This window comes from Accipiter gentilis, chromosome 5 (genome assembly GCF_929443795.1).
Source record: "Accipiter gentilis chromosome 5, bAccGen1.1, whole genome shotgun sequence".
Classification (NCBI taxonomy): Eukaryota; Metazoa; Chordata; class Aves; order Accipitriformes; family Accipitridae; genus Astur; species Astur gentilis.
In genome coordinates, this window is record NC_064884.1 from 3,543,507 (window position 1) to 3,560,821 (window position 17,315).

The 17,315-nt window shown below is 50.7% G+C and overlaps 1 protein-coding gene across 2 annotated transcripts in view; it reads left to right on the forward strand.

Moving 5' to 3' along the window:
* Positions 1–2,270: 2,270 nt before the first annotated feature.
* ETS1 (ETS proto-oncogene 1, transcription factor) overlaps positions 2,271–17,315 on the forward strand; it is a 61,080-nt gene continuing 46,035 nt past the window's right edge. Inside the window, exon 1 of one of the 2 annotated variants that reach the window (XM_049800317.1) lies at positions 2,271–2,342. Coding sequence is in view for 1 of the 2 variants with exons in the window: in XM_049800316.1 (XP_049656273.1) it covers positions 14,705–14,774 (70 nt within the window). In the remaining variant the exon portion in view is untranslated. Of the gene's footprint in view, positions 2,343–14,647; positions 14,775–17,315 lie in introns of those variants that run through there. The other variant, XM_049800316.1, reaches the window with a different exon arrangement.

Sequence of the window (17,315 nt, forward strand, 5' to 3'; positions counted from 1 at the left end):
CAGCACCTAGGTGGGCTTTGCTGTGCTGGCATGGAGTAGGGAGGGCAGTGAAAGTCAGGCCAGCCACTATTTCTCTCCGGATGGACAGGGCTAGCTGGGTGATGCCAGGAGAGCTATGTGCAGGGCAGGCAGAGGAGGACATGGGGAGCGTGGAGGGCTGGGACCCTGAAAACTGCCTGTTTGTTTCAGCTCCTGGCAGCATGAAGCACCTCTCTCTCCCTCCAGATGTTCGCTGTGTTTATAGCTGCTGAAGCAAGAGACTGAACTCTCTCATTAATATGTTTCTCTCTCCCTTTCTCTCGCTCTCTCTCTCACATTGAAGCCAGAAGTCTCAGCTCAGAGGTTGCAGCTGGAAAGGAGCTGGGGGTGAGGGGTGGGAGAGAGAAGGGAGGTGTATGCAAGCCTCCCATCCCATTCAACTCCCCCTCTCCACTTTCCTCCCCCCGAATACTCCCAAAATACACATGCCCCGAAAAAAGAAAAACACTAGCAGATTTTTTATTTCAGAAAGTAAACACTTAGGCCATGGGGGTCTGGAGGTTATGGGAAAAGAGGAAACCATTGGGCTAATCAGGCCGGGACACACTTCCCCTGCTGAAATAAACCAGAAATCATTGCATTACAGGGCGCCGCCGCGGTTAACCCTGGTGCTGCCAACACAGCTGAGTGCTGGGGAGCTGCGGAGAGCCCGTAGCCTGCCCACGCATTTTCCCCCAATCCCTGGTTTTTAGCCAGGGCGAAGCGCCGTTGCGGAAGGGAAGCCAGCACTCTGCAACAACCCTTTGGCATGCCGGCCCTTTGGGAACGAGCCGTTGGGAATTTTTTAGTAGGAAATGAAACCTTTTTTTTCTATGGTTTATGAGCCATCCTATAGAATTTCATACTTATTCTTGCCTGAGAACTCTGCCTGATGGTTGCAAACCTCTACAGAGAGGAAATCTTTCTCTGCTTGAATCAGCAAGATTTGGGGGTAATTTCTGTGGAGCTTGAAACGTTTTTCAGAAAGCTCTTTTTTTCATCCTTGCTAGATTTGCATTAGGTGTATAAATTATTAGATCACTGATTATTTGGTTGCAAACCCTTTGGGGACGAATCCCTGCTGCTGTCTTTTACTCCTGTGATTGTAGAGCACCCAGCATATGGGATCTGGAAGTAAGATGGGAGACCCTTGATGCTCTTGCAAGATGACAAAGAATAACTCTAGTCCAGGTGTAAGTGAGTTAATGGGCCCTTTGTACCAACTTTACAAAGAGATCTCAATTTACCCTCTCTAAGTCTGGCCTCGGACTTCCCCCGACTCCTTTCACAATCTGAGTTGCATACTATAAATGGGTGCTCGCTACCAGGTCTCACACATTTTGAGACTGCTGCAGCTATCTGTTTCAGAAAGGCTGGATCTCTAAGTATGAATGAATATTAGAGATTGTCTGTTACTGTGAGCCCGGGTCTATTTGATAAGAGCTCCTCACGGTGATTGCTGACTCCCTTTACATCCTGCCAGGCTGAGATTTTCAGAGAAGCTGGGATGGGTTTTGAACCCAGCTCCTTGTTGCATCCAGGCTGCTTTGGAACCCCCAAATCTTAGCTGGATGTCCATGCTGACACGGTCTGTGATGGAGCTCACGGCACAGCACCCTAAGCTGGTGCTCTCCCACAAGCCTTCCCTCTGCTAGCAATTACTGAGAGGGAGCAGGGCTGAAAGCAAAAAGCCAGCATGGAGCCCTTTGTAGCCAAGGGAAAGTGATCTTTCCATTGACACCACCAAAGAAGGTTTTACCTCATCTGTAACAGTGTAAGTGCCGGCGGTGAAAGGTGCCGTCACCGGTTCCTTGAGCCATCAGCCCAGCTCTTGCAACATTCCCATCAGAAGGCAAATCCCCAGATAGCACACAACAGGGGAGCTGCAGACCTGCCGTGTCCCACCCTGCTATCTCAAGAATGCATTTGAACAGTAGCTGTTTCTGCAGCCTCTGGAGGTCGAGGCTTCAGATGGAAATCAAGCGCCATGGAGATAGTCCCACAGGGCAAATTTCAGAATTTTTGGAGTTGGTGTTCAGCTCAGATAAGCCCTTGAGAGCTCAGATACTTTATCTGAACCTTATCTGAGCTATTTGCATCACTTCAGTCTGAGAAGCCAGGCTGTCAGACATTTGGGGAGGGGGGCAAACTGTATGAGGATGGTCTGTCTTTTTTTTTTTTTTTTTTTAATTGTTATTTCTAACACACAGACACCTCCAGGAGGATTGGACTGTCCTGTGCCCCATGCAGCTCAAGGAGCTTATATGCAGGCTGGATAGATGAAGAGCAGGAAGGAGAAATACCATGCTTAGAGCCACACAAGGGTAAGGACAGGAGTAGGATGAATATTACTTGAAAGCCCTGTAAGGGACTGCATCTCTCTGCTCTCTTTCTAAAATTGAACAGAAATAAGCTTGAGCTGCCCCTGCTGTCAATTGTGGATGGAAATGATTCCTCCTTTTCAGAGCAGACCCAGGTCTGAGCTTTCTCAAATGTAGCGTGCTTTCTGCACGTTGTTTTCCAGATGCTGTTTTGTGCATGTGAAGCTTCTCACCTTGTCTGGAGTGCCTGGGGGGAGGTACAGGGTCCGTGCTCTCTCGCAGTTCTCAGAGCATCTCTCCTCTTCATTCCTGCTTTACAGTAATCAACTGTTTGACTGCAAGGATCCTGCAGTGCTTGGTCGGTATAATGCAACATCCTCTTGTCAGACTGTGGGGTGGTTTCTTGCATCTGAGCTCTAGATCCTGGTAGCTCTTCCCCAGCATCCGTGGTCTTTTTATGGAGGAAAGGTTCTCAGGGATAAGAACAGCAGATTTAGGAGATCTGGCTGAGATTACATGGTTTTACAGCTGGGATTTGGAAGACCTTGGCTACATCACTTACCAGAAAGTCTTTAGGCATCTAAACCCCACTGACTTCCATTGGAGTGAGATGCCTAAGTCATTCAAAAGCCTGCCTGTGAGCCACTGCGTAGCAGTTTCTCACATTGGAGATGCAGATGATTAATTCATTGCACATTTTATTGTGATGCTTAATTCACTGAGGTCAGGCGAGTGGCTGGAAGTCCCTGGAGAACGGTGTTGTACAAGTGCTTGATACTGTAAAAAAAATAAAAATAGATGTCTTAAGCGACACCGAGCTGCTAGCATGGCTGAGCGTTTGAAGCTGCTGAACACGTGCTGAAGTTTACACAGCCCACCGGATGGACCTTCCCCTGTGGGGTTTTGTATCAATAGGCTTTGAAAAAGTTGCAGCGGGTCAATTGTTGGCTGTTTCACAATAGATGAAATACAGTTTCTCTCTCTGCAGCTGGTTCCTGGGAAGGCAGGCTGTCTCTCTGGCAGCAGGCAGGGCTAATGAGGTAGTGTGTGTACATCAAGAAGATGGTTTCTCTGCAGAAAAGCCATGGGAGACTTGCAGCAGGCGGCTTGCCGGCCTCCAAATGGCTCAAGTGAGGTGTGGGAAAAGCTTGAGATGGAGGGTGGAATTTTCATGCGGGCTTATTTTCGGCATTAGGCTTATGAAAGGAGATTCTCAGCCAGCGTGAGCAGTGCAGGTCCATCCTTTGGGAGCTGCCTTTGGAGACCTCTGATCCCTGCTTAGAGGCAGGGCTTCTCTTTTGGTGTTTTTTCTTCCCCTGTGAAGCTGCAAGGGCAGGTTAGGATTCAAGGCCAGAATCTAGCCTTTAGACCCCTGAAGCCTGCAGTGAGCCGGTGGGAAAACAGGGATGGCTTCAACCTGCTCAGTAGGAACACTGCCATTGATTTCGGCAAGGGGGTGTGGATGGGCACAGACACCAAATAGCAATATAATAAAGTTCATGACAGGACTTCCCTTCCTGGAAAGGAAAACAAGGCCGCTGACATGGCATACACTGCATGAGCAGGGGCGCATGGAGTGGCAAAACCACTTGTAGATATTCGTGCTTCCCGTAGCACAAATAGGATGGAGCAAAAAAACCTGCTTCACCAAAGCGGAGATTTGGTTTCTAAGAGCTGGTCCAAACTACTTCTCCCTAACTCATCAGCAACTGTTTTTCAGGAGTCAGAAATGCCTTTCTCCCCTGGTTTGTGTGATTCACTCTCCACTTCCTAAGTTCAAGGGGGGGCAGAGGGCACTCGTTTTGGCCAGACTGATGTCAGCATTGAGGTAGAGTAGGGAAAAAGGAGGAGATGCCCCAAGGGAGCCTGTTCATGGAAAATTTCTAATTCGGTCAGTTCCAGGCATCTCACAGAAGAGCCTGCACTTGGGAGATTTCAACCCAGTTTTGCAGGCTCAAGAAGCATGACTAATTATGGAAGGTAGTGATGGAAATAAAGCTGGCATCTTAGTCTTGCCCTGGACCAGGTCTTTGCCATGCTGCAGCCTTGGGGTATCTACATCTGTGAAAAGTCTCCAGAGATGACCAGACCTTCTCTTCTCCTGCTTTGCATCTAGTTACTGCCTATCCCCAGGAGAGCTTCCTTTGTCTGGCAGCTTTGGTTGTGTTTCTATCCAGGCAAACAGCTACTACATGAAAGCACTAACAGTTTCCCTTGCTTTACAGTAATCAAAATGACAGGATAACGAGGCAGCCCAGTAGCCTGCTTTGCCTTCCACTTGTGCTGAGTTCCAGGCTGGGTGTCAGCTCAGTCCCCTATCTAGATGAAATACGTCTTTTTTTACTTTTCTTCTTGTTGCTGCCAAAAGTGACAGATTGTTCTGCGGAAATCATCAATATTTTGTCAAAACGAAATCCAAACATTTCCAGCCAAAACTCAGCGTTTTCTGATGTTGGCTGTGTTGATGCAAAAACAAATCTCTGTGGGAAATGCCAACATGGTAAGAAAACGGAGAAATAGGTTGGGCTATTCTGCAGAATATTCTCCTGGCTCTCTGATTCAGAAGTGTATCTGAGGGGCTGCAAGGCAGAGGGTGGTTGAACCCAAGAGTTTAATCTGGACCACTCATATGTTTATTTAGATCAGATTGGTGTAAACAGACGTGGTCTGTTGACATGCACAAGGAGCCCGGTCTGTGCAGTTTGTGCCACAAAGTAGGTGTGCACAGTAAGTACCGATTGTCGCTCCCTGCTTTCCAATACCAGGACGTGATGCTTCATCTACAAGCTACAGCTTCAAGTTAAAGGAACTGATTTTTAAGGTTTCATCCATCTGCTCTTGCCTCATTCATGTCGTCCTGTCTTCCTTCCCCCTACATTTGCACCTAGTAAGGCTGTCGGTCTGCCTCTGTGTTTAGTGTAGCAGATACTTCCATAAACATCCATCTTCTGAAATCCCTCCCTGGGGGCCTCGCAGTGCTGTAGTCAGCAGCCTACAGTGGCACTGGACTGCAGTGGGAGGACTTTCCGCTCCACACCCACCTGAAAAGAAGTGGTTTTATCGGGGCTCTCCCACGCCTGCCAAGTGCATCTCAATGCTCCCCTCCCCATTGCTGCCGCTCCTCACTTCATTAGTGCTGGAGATGTTTATAAATGGAAGAGATAATATTTTTCGTTTCCAGTTTGGGTTTCCAGGGCAGCCACTTTCTAAAGCACTTAGGAAGTTTAGAGAAGACGAGGTTATATAAACGATTTTTCCCCCCTGGGCTCTTATTAATCAAGTGGCTTGTGGAGCCATTCCCATAGCTTTGGGATCAAGAGCACTAGCTGGGTGAGGGAAGGCAGGCAGTTAATACAAGACATCTTTTTCTTGGCTCTTACCCTTTTTTTGGTAGGTTCGCAATGAATGAAGCAGTCAGACCTGGCTGTTGGGGTTTGAAAGCAGCTGGAGGACTGAGTAGCATCCTCCTGGGTTACATTTGGGCTTGACTCTTGTATTAGCCCCTTCTAGGCCTTCAAGTGAGTCATGTAGCATCTTTTAATGATGATTTACTTGGCCCTGTTGATGTGTCCCTGTAAAATTTAATTTTTTGATGTAAAACATCTGCATTTCCTGAGCATAGGGTAAATATGACTTCAATAGCAATGGGCAATGAGCTGCTCCTTGCGCTTGTACAATAAAACCCTATGGACATGCATACACACACACTAATTAATGTATTTCTGGGCAAGGCCCAATGCATTTCTAAAGCTTCTCAGCATTTTCCCACCCAGGCTCCAACAGTGGCTGCTACCCAGGATAGCTGTGAGCAGCACAGACGGCTCATGGGTTTGGAAAACAGGAGCAAGCTTTCATTCCCATTAGAATGAAACCAAGCTCTGCCTCCTCCTTTGTGACCTTCCTCTTGCTGTCTCCCCACCATGAGAGCTGAGGAATGGGGTCTTTCTGTTTTCCTTGGGTGGATGGAGCTCCGTCTGTAGCGACAGGTCCAGCTGTTTCAAGCCTGGAGCCAAAGGTCCACAGGAAATCAGCTCATTAGTCTGTTGACCCACCTTCCCAGTTTTCCAGCCATGCTCTCTCAGTGTGAAAATAATGATTTAAATAGCCAAGGGTGGAAAATAATGATTTAAAGGGGGTAAAGGGGAAATTTGTAACTATCGCTGACTGTAGACTTGGCAGAAGGAAACTGTATTTCTTCCGGGTCCTGGAAGCGTGTGAGAAAAGGTGTTGAACATCTGGAGTGATTTAGCAGTTTCGTGCTGTTGTGCGAGGCTGCATACTCATGGTGGTGCAAACATAGCTCGGCCCGAAGAACTGGGATGGGTTGACGGAGAGAAAAGCCGCTCGCGGCGTTTGGCTTTAGTAGGTGCAGGTTGGGTGTTGCAGAAGAGCCATGTCAACCTCTTCCAGGGACAGATGATGGGTTGTGGTGGCCCCTGGCCCCCCTGAAGCATTGCTCAGGACATTGCAGACAGCCCTTGTGATGTTTGGTGTATCATCTGAATGAATTTTCTTGACTTGCCAGAACTAATTTTTAGATTGGAAGGGAACTCCAAGCGTCAGAGATATATTTTGTTTCATCTCACTCGTGATGCTGAAACGCGAATCGGGCCTCCCAGCTAAAAAAGCAGGTTCATTTAGCTCATCCGCACTCGAGACCTACCTGTCCCGCGGAAACCTCCTCAAAGAGGTGAAGTAACTGGGCAAAAAGAGGGTTTGTTAACGGATTACTTTTCACTGACTTTTTTTTTCCCTTTTAAAAGTGCAAAAATAGAAAGTTTTAGCTCAGGTTGAATGACAACACCGTTTTCCTTGTTTATTTTCTTTTTGCTGTTTTAGCCCAATGGGAAGTGTGTGAAAAAAACCCAAACTGGTTTGCATCAATCCGGAACATATTTAGAAAAAATATTTACGTCTGCTTTTTTTCCCTCCAACTACCAGCAAAGCACAAAAAAAAAAAAAATATAAATAAATCAGCTATTTTCACAGCTTTTGCTGCAGGCAGTGGGGAAGCAGATAGGGAAACAAACCTGTTTGTGTGCTGAATCCCCTTGTATCTCGTGATCTCCGTTCAACGGCTTTCCGAAGCTAATTAAAAAACCTGAAATAACTGGTGATGATGATGATAGCTGTAGATGGGTGACCATACTTCCACTGGAGTCGCAGGCCCCTGCCGACCAGCTGTCTCTTCCCCATTTACACCAGCAAGGATTTAGGACCTAGGCGAACTAATCAGGAGACCCTCATGGGGAGAGAGGCGTGTTATTTAATTAGCTTTACAATGGACTGACTGGGAGGCACGTGGTGGCTCTAATGGAAGGAGATAGATGTCCTTTTAGCTAGGCTAATTGTTAGGAAATAGCAGAGTCTTTGTTCAGCCCCAGCATGTGGCCTGTGATCTCTTAGAGCCCAGGGGCTGCCCGCTTATAATTTTAGACAGATCTATTCAAGCCTGCTCTGTAGCTTGGGGCCGAACAAGACGGGTATTGTTGCAGAGCCAGGATCGCCGTCCAAGAAAACCACCCCGAAAAACCCAAACACGTGTAGAGAGGAATATTTCGCTGTCGTTTATTCACTATCGGGCCGGGTTAACAAGCGGAGACAATCGCAAGTGAGGAGGTTTCCAGTGCCGGGTGAGGGTTTTTCCTCTTTGAAACACATACGCAGGCGAATCCTTCATCCCAGGAGCGATGCGGCGTGCTGAAGGGGATGTCTTTGCCAGCAGAGCCTGTCTTAGGAGGGCAGCTTTAGGGCTTTAATTGCTAATGTGGGTCTCACCCCCGTAATTCCCTTGCATGGGCATGGTGTACGTGAGGTAGTCGTGCCCATCGACGCATTATCTCCGCAGACTGGCTGTACGCACCTGTCATCTCATGGTCATGGTGGGACACTGGTTTGGGCTAGAGGGATCTTGGCTGTTGGATCAGTGTCTGTGCCACCCAGGGCCCTGCGCAACAAGGGATGGGAATCCCAGTTCTCTTTCCTGAGCTTTCCCCTCAAACCTCTTTCTGGTGAGACCCCGTCATGGTCCCCAGTCCCTGGGCTTTTCCTTTGGGACTGCTGAACTGATGCTCCTAGCCCCTTGTGAAGCGAGAAAATGTCATTTCGTTAAAAAAGGGGGTGGAGGCACAAAGGTTTGTAAGAGGTCATGTGGAAATATTGACCAGGAATTAAACTTCCATCTCTTGAACCCCTCTGTCCCGGCCACAGCGTTAATCATTGCAGTCAAGTGTTTTATTTCCCTGTGCTGACCACTTCCAACCGGCTATGTGCAAGCGTGTTCTTCTGGTGGCTGCCATTTCTTAGGCGGTGAATTTCTATACTCGAGCTTGGTGCTGGACTGACCTTCCTTGGGAGGTGCTTGTGTGACTCCTTGCGCATTCATGAAAGTGAAATGTGGCTGTTACTTGGTATTTCTTGAAGCCGTGGGTCTTTTTTTGATGGTGGTGGGTTTTTTTAAAGATTGAAAGAGCAGATAAGTGCTAGTGAATAGACTCTAGCTGTCCAGGAGACCTGCCTTATTAGCAATGACCCCGTTGCCTCTCCTTTGTATATCCCTCACCTGCGTCCCAGGGAAGGGGATCTCAAGGACCATCACAAATGGGTTCAGTAACCTCTGTCACCAGAAACTGGTGAATGCCAAGGGCGAAGTCACAAGCAGAGATGTGTTGCTTAAGTCTGAGCTGGCTGCATTTGTTTCTGCTAAGAAGGAGGCTGCCCCGGAGATCTGACCAAAGAGAGGTCCTACAGGTGACGTTTGATGTATATTGTCTGTGTGTGCTCAGAGTAATTGTGAGTATCAAGAGTTAAACAGCAAAAATCCTCAGGTTATGTTTACCAAGAACTCAGTGCTGTTACTTGAGGAGGAGAGGGAAAATGTACCGAGAGCAAACAGCGCTGCAGAACAGCTTACGAGGATTTTCCATCTAGCCAGTTCTTCCAGCAGGGTAACAAGTGAGTGACAGCACCCCCCGCCAACGAAATTCAAGGCAGAATTACATTGCTGGAGCCCAGATTAGCTAATCAGGTTATGAATCAGCATGGGACCTCTGGGAAACCAATAGCTGGAGGCACTTGAAGACGCTCAAGCAGCTTACGAGACTGTTGATTGAGGCACCTACGGCATGTCGACCGGAGCTGTCGCTCCCTCACAGCCACGCGGGGATGTGTGTGTGCTGGAGTCCTGACTCCTTGCTGGCCACAAAGATGCTTTTGTGAGCCATCTCCGCTGGGAAGTTAATGAGAGCAGGAGTTGGGGAGGCTCGGAGGCGGCTTCCTCTGCTCACGCCTGGAGGGCAATCAGAGGACGGTATTGTGGCAGCAGTGTCTCGGGGCTGAGCCAGGGCCTGAAGTCTGGATCTCCGCAGCGTGAACAGAAACTCGCTTTTAATACAGACAGTGTGGAGAATGGGGACTTTCCGTGACTCCAGTCCTATAACGTGGAGCAGCGAGGGGACCCCAGAGGCCACAGCCATCTGGGTCACAGAGGAGCCAATGCTTTTGTGATGGTCATCACCTCCTGGCCACAAATGCTAGATCTGAGAGCAGCCTGTCTTCCCTACAGGCAGCCCGGGGGGACACGCAGTACGTGCTGACTAACGAGCTCTATTTCTATGCCCGTTGCTTAGCCAAAAAGAGGAGGCTGTAGTCACCAGGACTACTAATCCAGTGTCCTTTTACCAGCGTAAAACAACTTACTCAAATACTTCCCAGCTATTATGGAGCTTGAAAGAATTTCTCATATCATTTTAAATTCCAGGAAAGGTATCTCCCTGGGGAATGGTCATGGCAGCTGCTTGCTCTTTCCTCTCATTGCAGAGGGCCACCTCCACACCCAGAGCCACTCCCTGCTCTTTCCTTTCTTGGAGTGGTGGCTGCTACTCTTTCCAACAATGTCCCCCTTACGATAAATCCTTTCATGTCTCTGTTTCTCTCTGGAACTGCACGACACGTTTTTGGGGTTTTTTTTCCCCTTCCCCTTTGCCTCTGATTTTTGTCTCGTGCCCTCTGGATATTGTTTACTTGACAAAACATCAAACTGAAGCCCTGACCGCTTGCGGTCATTAAAAATCCCATGGCAGTTTTGGGGAAGGCTCCAATTTGGCTAATTACGTTCTGCCATAAATATCCCCCTGCAGTTTTAATTGGATATGGTGTTCTTCATTTCCTGTCCATAACAGCTGGGTGGTGTTGCTCTGCGTTATTACGTAGCCGTTGTATTTCACCCCAGAAGTGGCCACGTTTTGGTAGCAGCAGTGCTAGGGAAAGCTCCTTCTCCAGACTACCGGTAACACCTAATCCTGAGCCTGCTGTAATGAGAATGGGTAAATCCGAGGGAGAGGAGAAGCTCTCCCAGCTCCATAACATCTGGAGAATAGCCAGCAGCTGCCTGTTTGCAAAAGGGCCATGACAGGAGCGAATTTGGCCCTGCCGAAGGGAAAGAGCTGGTCCCAGCTAGGAGAGAGGTCGTGGAAGAGCAGTCCTGCCCACACTGCATGTGCAGAAATCACGGCAAAGACTCCGGTCTCGTAATACCTTTCCTCAACGCTCAATGAATAATTATTATTACGCTTTTAAACCAAGGTTAGTCAGCGTCCCTGGGAACAATGTGGCATTACTGCCCATCCTTTCTTTGTTCCAAACTGTTGAAAAACAGTCAGGCTGCATTGTGGAGGGAGGGCAGATGGTTATCTCCAATCAACGGCAAAATCTTTTGGCTATATTAATGGCAGAAGGGCTGTTCTCCACAACTCAGCATCCTCCCTCGACAGGAGAGAGCCTGAATAGATATTAATGTTGAATAACGACAGAATGGAAAAGGAGGGTGAGACTTGGATGTGGAAGAGGAAAGATTTTTCTAAAGGCTGTAAGCAGCAAATAGGAACCAGTTGCTGAGGCGAAGTCATGTTTGGCAGGTCTTGGACTCCAAATGGTCACATCCCAGCTGAAGAAACTAATCAATGGATTCCTTCCATGCCTTCTGCGAACACTGAGCCATTGAGCGGCTCAGCTGGAGTTCAGAGCCAGGGCTTTCATGTTGCAGGCTCTGAAGTGAACACAAATTAAGGCGGCCGCTAGGACGGAGTCGAGTTCGATGGAGAGATTCAGCTGCCCTGGGAGGAAATCTCTGTCCGCAGCCTCTCCGTTCTTTCCTTCCACTTTGTTTTTTTTTGCCCCGGTGCTACTTTTGGAAGCATTTCTGGTTTCCCTGCACGTAGAGGCTGCCATGCATTGCACAAGCAAAATGAAACAGAATTTTGGGGGAGCATAGAGGGGGGGTAAGGCAGGGGAGTGGAGAAGCTCAAAGCTTCGCCGCAGCCATGCTGCACCAAGCTGTGGCTTAGTGTCATCAGCTTTGCGGCATCAGGGCTGAGCTGGGATGCCAAGAGCACGTGTATCTTTCCTAATAAAAAGCACACTAGCTGTGAGAAAGATCTTTATTAAAGCCTTTGTACTGGTCCAGAAGAGAAGGAGCCCCATTACAGGTGCACTGGAGCTCAGCCAGTCCTTAAGACCATAACACTTGCAGGAGAGGCCAAGCCAAATGCATCGGCCCGCCGGAGCAAGGCTAAAGCACAGACACCGCAGGGGCAGCCGCTGCCTCCTCTGGTGCCGCTTTTCAATCCCACCGGCAGCTTTGTCTGGGACCATCTCTGCTCACGAGAGCCTTCTCCTACGTGGCGTCGACAGCCCATCACCATCAGCGCCCACTCGGGCGAGCCCCAGCGACCTCACCGCATGCCTCCTCTTCTGTTTCAGTCTGGGGATTGTGGTTTGCTGCAGGAGGCTGCGCTCGCTCTGAGCAGGGTGGATTATCGAGCACCGCCGAATTGGCGAGGGGGGAACGCTTGGGTCATTTCAATACGGTTGGGACCGCAGGTGCTTTGTGATGGCTTCATCGTCGCGGCCGAGAACCCGCAGCCAGCTGCGTAAACCAGTTCCCCCCGCACCAGCGCAAACGCACGCACTCTCCCACACTCGCCCCGCTGCAGGATCGCAGCTTGCCTATGCGCACGCTCGCCCGGGAGTTTGCAGCGTGCCGAGCGAAGTGTAGGACGGGAAAAATTGTCAGGCTGTGATACCTGCATCGGGTTTCTCTTCCCAAGCCTGCTCTGGAAGGGATCATAAAGGCAGCTGTTTCTCCTGAATCCCCTTTTGATTTTCGACTGGAAACGTTCTGCTAAATCACCCCTCTATAGTTTCTTCCTTCAATCATTGCTGTCCGCCCTGTATGGGAAAGAGGGGAAAGAAACCCAAAACGAAGGGCAGGTGCAAGCACATTACCCTGTACGGGGAGAGGCAACGGGGACTAAGTTTTATCCTTACAGCCATCTTCTTTGCACTTTCGGATTTCCAGGTTCATTCCTGTGGTAGGTTTCAAACCAAGGACCCACCGCCGGAGGTTTCAAACCTTGTGCCTTGCCTGAGCGCAGCTCAGGTTCTCCAAAGCACACGGGAATCAGGGGAGAGAGGTTATATATATTGGTCACACAGCGAATCGCTGGTTCTACTTCGCTGCCGCAGCAATAGGTTGCCTATAACTGAGCTTGCAAGTAAATTGGAAGCACGATTGCCTGTAAAATTGGAAATGTGACTGCTTGTCACTGGGTGAAGCGCCTGAAAGATGAACTTTTGGCTGGAGCTAACTGCCTGCCCGGCTTTGCTAGCTCTCAGACTTCCTGTGGGCTGTGTCTTGAGCTATCCACCTGGGTAAAAACCGGCTGCTCGTGCGAGCCAGAATCAGGCTCTCGATTTCTGACCCCGGCACCATGCAGCTTCTTTTAGTTACACAAACTTTCCTTCTATAAATACACCTTAGGTGACTGAGAAGGGCACTGCTGAAGAAACTAGAAATAATCCTGAGCTGTAACGTTTGCATCTGCAGCTCATCTTTCAGTGTGTTTGAAGGTTTCAATGGTGTTTGCAAGCAGGACCCTGGTTCATCCTATGGGTTAGCAGGTAGCCCTGAACCCCGGCAGCTGACTCACTTGGCTGCGCTCTCCCCGCCGTTACAGCGGGGATGTTCATTTGAGCCCATCTTTGATCAGAGCAGCCTGGTCTCTGCCAGCGTGTTGGAGACTGTTAAGACTTTCACAGTGAGAGAACCACAAGAGCTGGTTGCTCATGACTTTATTTTTTTTTTTTTTTTTAACACTTGTACCGGTAAATTGTCATCTGTGAGTCATAATCTCCCTCCCGCTCTGCCGTTTGTGGTCTGAAGTTTGTGCTACCTAAATATAATAAAACATAATTCATGTGAAAACCGATATTCTTCTGTTAACTTCATGCCATGCTGGCATGATACTCATCTTGCATCTTTAAGACGCTTTTTATCCAGTCAGTTCCCACACCTTTTTGGCCTCCCACCTGTACAAAGCACACTGGTGAAAAACCACCCCTGCCCGTCACCCGTCGCCACGCACCTGAGCGTGCTTCTGCCCGCACGCTCTGCCCTGACCGTGCCTGCGCATTTGGATCCGCTTGATGCGAGCGTGAAGGGGTGATGCGAGCGTGAGGGGGTGATGCGAGCGTGACGGGGTGATGCGAGCGTGACGGGGTGATGCGGGCGTGATGGGGTGATGCCAGCGGGAAGGGGTGATGCCAGCGTGAAAGGCAGCGGTTGGTGCCGAGACAGGCAGGGCGAAAGCAACTGCCCTGGTTTCAAGAAACATCGGTTTTCGGCAGGCCGTCGTGGCTCCAGCTCAGGGCTGCGTGCAGCCGGCGGCATTTTCCCGTGCTAAAACCGCAACTCGCCTTTCCCTTCGTCTTTTGGGCTTGGGATGCAAGCAGAGGTTGCGACCGAGGCGCAGCAGCACCCAACTTTGCGTGGGTTGCGCTGCCATCCCCCCCTCCATCCCCCTTCCATCCCCCCTCCCCGGACTCCTCACCTCCCCGGGCCGCGCCGTTCCGCCGGACCCCGGGGCAGCGGCCGGCTCCGCTCCCCGCGGCGCCGGTTGCCGGGGGCCGCCTCCGGGGCGGGGGCAGGCGGGTCCCTCCCCCGCCGCTGTCACCGCTCGGGGCCGGCCCAAACGCCCTCCCCTCGGCGGCTCAGCCCGGGCCGGGGCGGCGGCGGCGGCTGCGGCGACGGGGGACGGGCGAGGCGGAGCGGCAGCGAGGGAGCGCGGAAGGGGCGGCGGAGGAGCGGAGGGGAGCGGGAGAGAGGAGCGAGGGAGCGCGGAAGGAAGGAAGGAAGGAAAAGAGGAGGAGGAGGAGGAGGAGGAGGAGGGAGGCAGGCAGGCAGGCAGGCGCCCGGCCGCCGCTGCCCCGGCCGCCCCGCTCCGCGCACGGCGGGGCTCAGCAGCCGCCGCCGCCGCCGCCGTCGCCCCCCGGTCCCGGCGCGACGCCCCCGCGGCGCTGCCCCAGCCATGAAGGCGGCGGTGGACCTGACCATCATCAAGACGGAGAAGGTGGACATCGAGCTCTTCCCGTCCCCCGGTGAGCTCCCTGCCCTTCCCTCCGTATACCCCCGGATCTCCCCCCCCCCCTCCCCGGTACCCCCCGCCCTCGTCTGGGAGCCCTGTGGATCCCTTCTCCCCTTTTTTTTCGCAGCGAGGGCCGTGGTGGGGAAATAGCTGCCCGGTAAGGGTTGGGTGGTGGGGTTTTTTTTTTGGGGAGGGGGCTGTCTTTGGGAAGGGAAAACAAAAGGCACCCCCCAAATTGGAGCGGAGCGGCGCCGCCCGGGCTCTGCCGCCCGGCCCTGCGCTCCCCCGGCTCTGCCCCGCAGCACCACTGGGGGAAGGCGAACTTGCTTTCCGAGCAGTTTTAAGACTTTTCACCCCCCTTCCCTCCCCCCCCTTCTCTTAAAAAACAACCCGCCGCCCCTCCAGCCTTCTTTTCTCATGCTTCTGGCATCCTTGCGGGGATGTAGACAAGCACCTCCGGCTGGGAGGCAGGAGACATGCACTCGGATGGTTTTGGTTTGGGTTTTTTTTTTTTTTAAGAGTTCCCCGGGATACCCTCACCTTTTCCCGAGTGGGGGAGCCACGCCGGGGCTGGCAGCCCTGCACAAGCTCCTTATCTGGGATGTATGTTCGCCCCATCCTTTGCTGGAAATGTCTTGTGTGGTCCAAGCACTCCTGGTATTAGGGAAATAAAACTCTAGCGGTACCTCCTCTAGATTTACCACGTTTAAACCAGGAAAGCCCGCTGCTTTGATTCCCTCTTCCCCCCCGGAGCTGGAGAAATGGGTGGAGGAAGGGTGCAGGAGCGATCAGGGAAGATAGCAACACGTTACTGAAACGAGGCGTGTGGGTTTTTTTTGTTGTAGTGATAAGTTTAGCTGATGCTGGCTGTGGTTAGCGCTAATAGTTGAGCCTTTACCATAATAAGGGCTGTTGTTCACATACTGATGTCGTCTGACTGCCTGCTGACCCCAGACGCTCAACTGATTTCTGCCTTGCTCAGTCGAGGTAGAGGATGGGGCTTCGAGGGCCTGCAGGGAAAAAAAAAGTTCTCTTTGTGGCTACAAGGGAGGGGGAAATGAGTCCTGTTGCTTCATCCCTCCCTGCTGTAACTCCCACTGCACTGAAGTGGAGGTTTGCTGGATTTGGTGTAGCGCCTGTGCAGCGAAGAAAATCAAATTAGAGTTGTGCGTTTTCTTTGCCAGTTTGCAAGTTTCTAGGAAACCCAGAAAGGGGGCTCAACTCCTGCCAGGCCATATGATTTCAGGCTGCATGTGGGAAATAAAATGACAGCTGACTGCTGGAGTGCAAGGGGGGCCAGAGCGGTGCAGGGGTTGGCGCTTAGACTTAAAATAAATGCTTGTGTAGTGATCAGCTTGTCTGCAGAGAGCTCCAGTAAGTCAGCACACACGCCTGGGGGATCTGCCACCGGTGGGCTACACGGTGTCTGATGCGGACAGAGCGTCTTTCGCGTGATCCGTCTTCCCACTCTACCCACCCGCACATAGAGAGGACCCGGTCCCCGGTTATAGCTGTTGTGGTGCTCTGTGCCTCTGACAGCAAGGCTGAGCCTGGCTTTCAGGTGTGGCCTCTGAAGGGCCAGGCTTCAAAATGCAATGAGGACCCTAAGAATGATTTTCCAAAGCACCTACGCAGGTTAAATGAGAGGCTTTGGTGGAATTGAGGACCTGTTCGTGCCTATTTCCTAAAGCTTTGGTTAAAAGAAAAGTTACTGGACACTCACTGCTGAGCTGCAGGTCGTGATGGCAGTCTGCTTGCAGGGGAAGAAAATGGGATAGGACGAAACACCTGGTCCATTGAAGCAGGGCTGGGGGGATGTGGGGTTTGTTTTTCGGTTCAGACCAAAGTATCTGTTTAAATTTACATGTCTCCTGGCATGGGTGAGAGCATGTTACAAAGGCGTCTGTGTTGTTTAGGTGTTTGAGCATTGGATCAATGTAATTGCTTTGTGCCTAAAGAAAGGACTTGGTCTTTCACGCTGCCTTAAGTTCATTTTCTTTTCTCTCTGAAAGCTCTTCTGCAGCTTATGTCAGCAAGCAATTTTTAGAGTTGACCCAAAGTTTAAACTTTGGCAGGAAGAGCGCTGAAAAACAAAAACCAAAAAGGTAAAAAAGAGCTGACTCCCTATCGACTTCAGCTGCAGTCGCTTCTGTTTTGGTGGCTGCACTAGCACTGTGAGCCAAAAAGGTCAATGTTGTCAATTAGCTGGCTTAACCTCATTTCCCCTCTAACTTTTTAGAGAATGCTGAAGCTTTCTTGCTTGGTCGGATTGATGTTGAGAGGAGTATGGATGCTGCTAGCTTATGTTTCTGGGATCCAGCAGTGCCATGTGTAGGGGACATACATAACTTTTCTCTACTCCTCTCTGGTTTGGGCTGCATCTGAGGACTTAACTGCTCCCTGATGGCTCTTTCAGCCCTTGGTTTTGGTTGCTGAATCTGCCACCAAATGTGCCCATTGTCCTTCTTTTCCAAATGGGCATCGGCCTGGCTGAGAAGGAGTCGAGCCCCTTGTTCGTTTACATGCCAGCAAGCAGCAAAGCAGATTTGCTTCA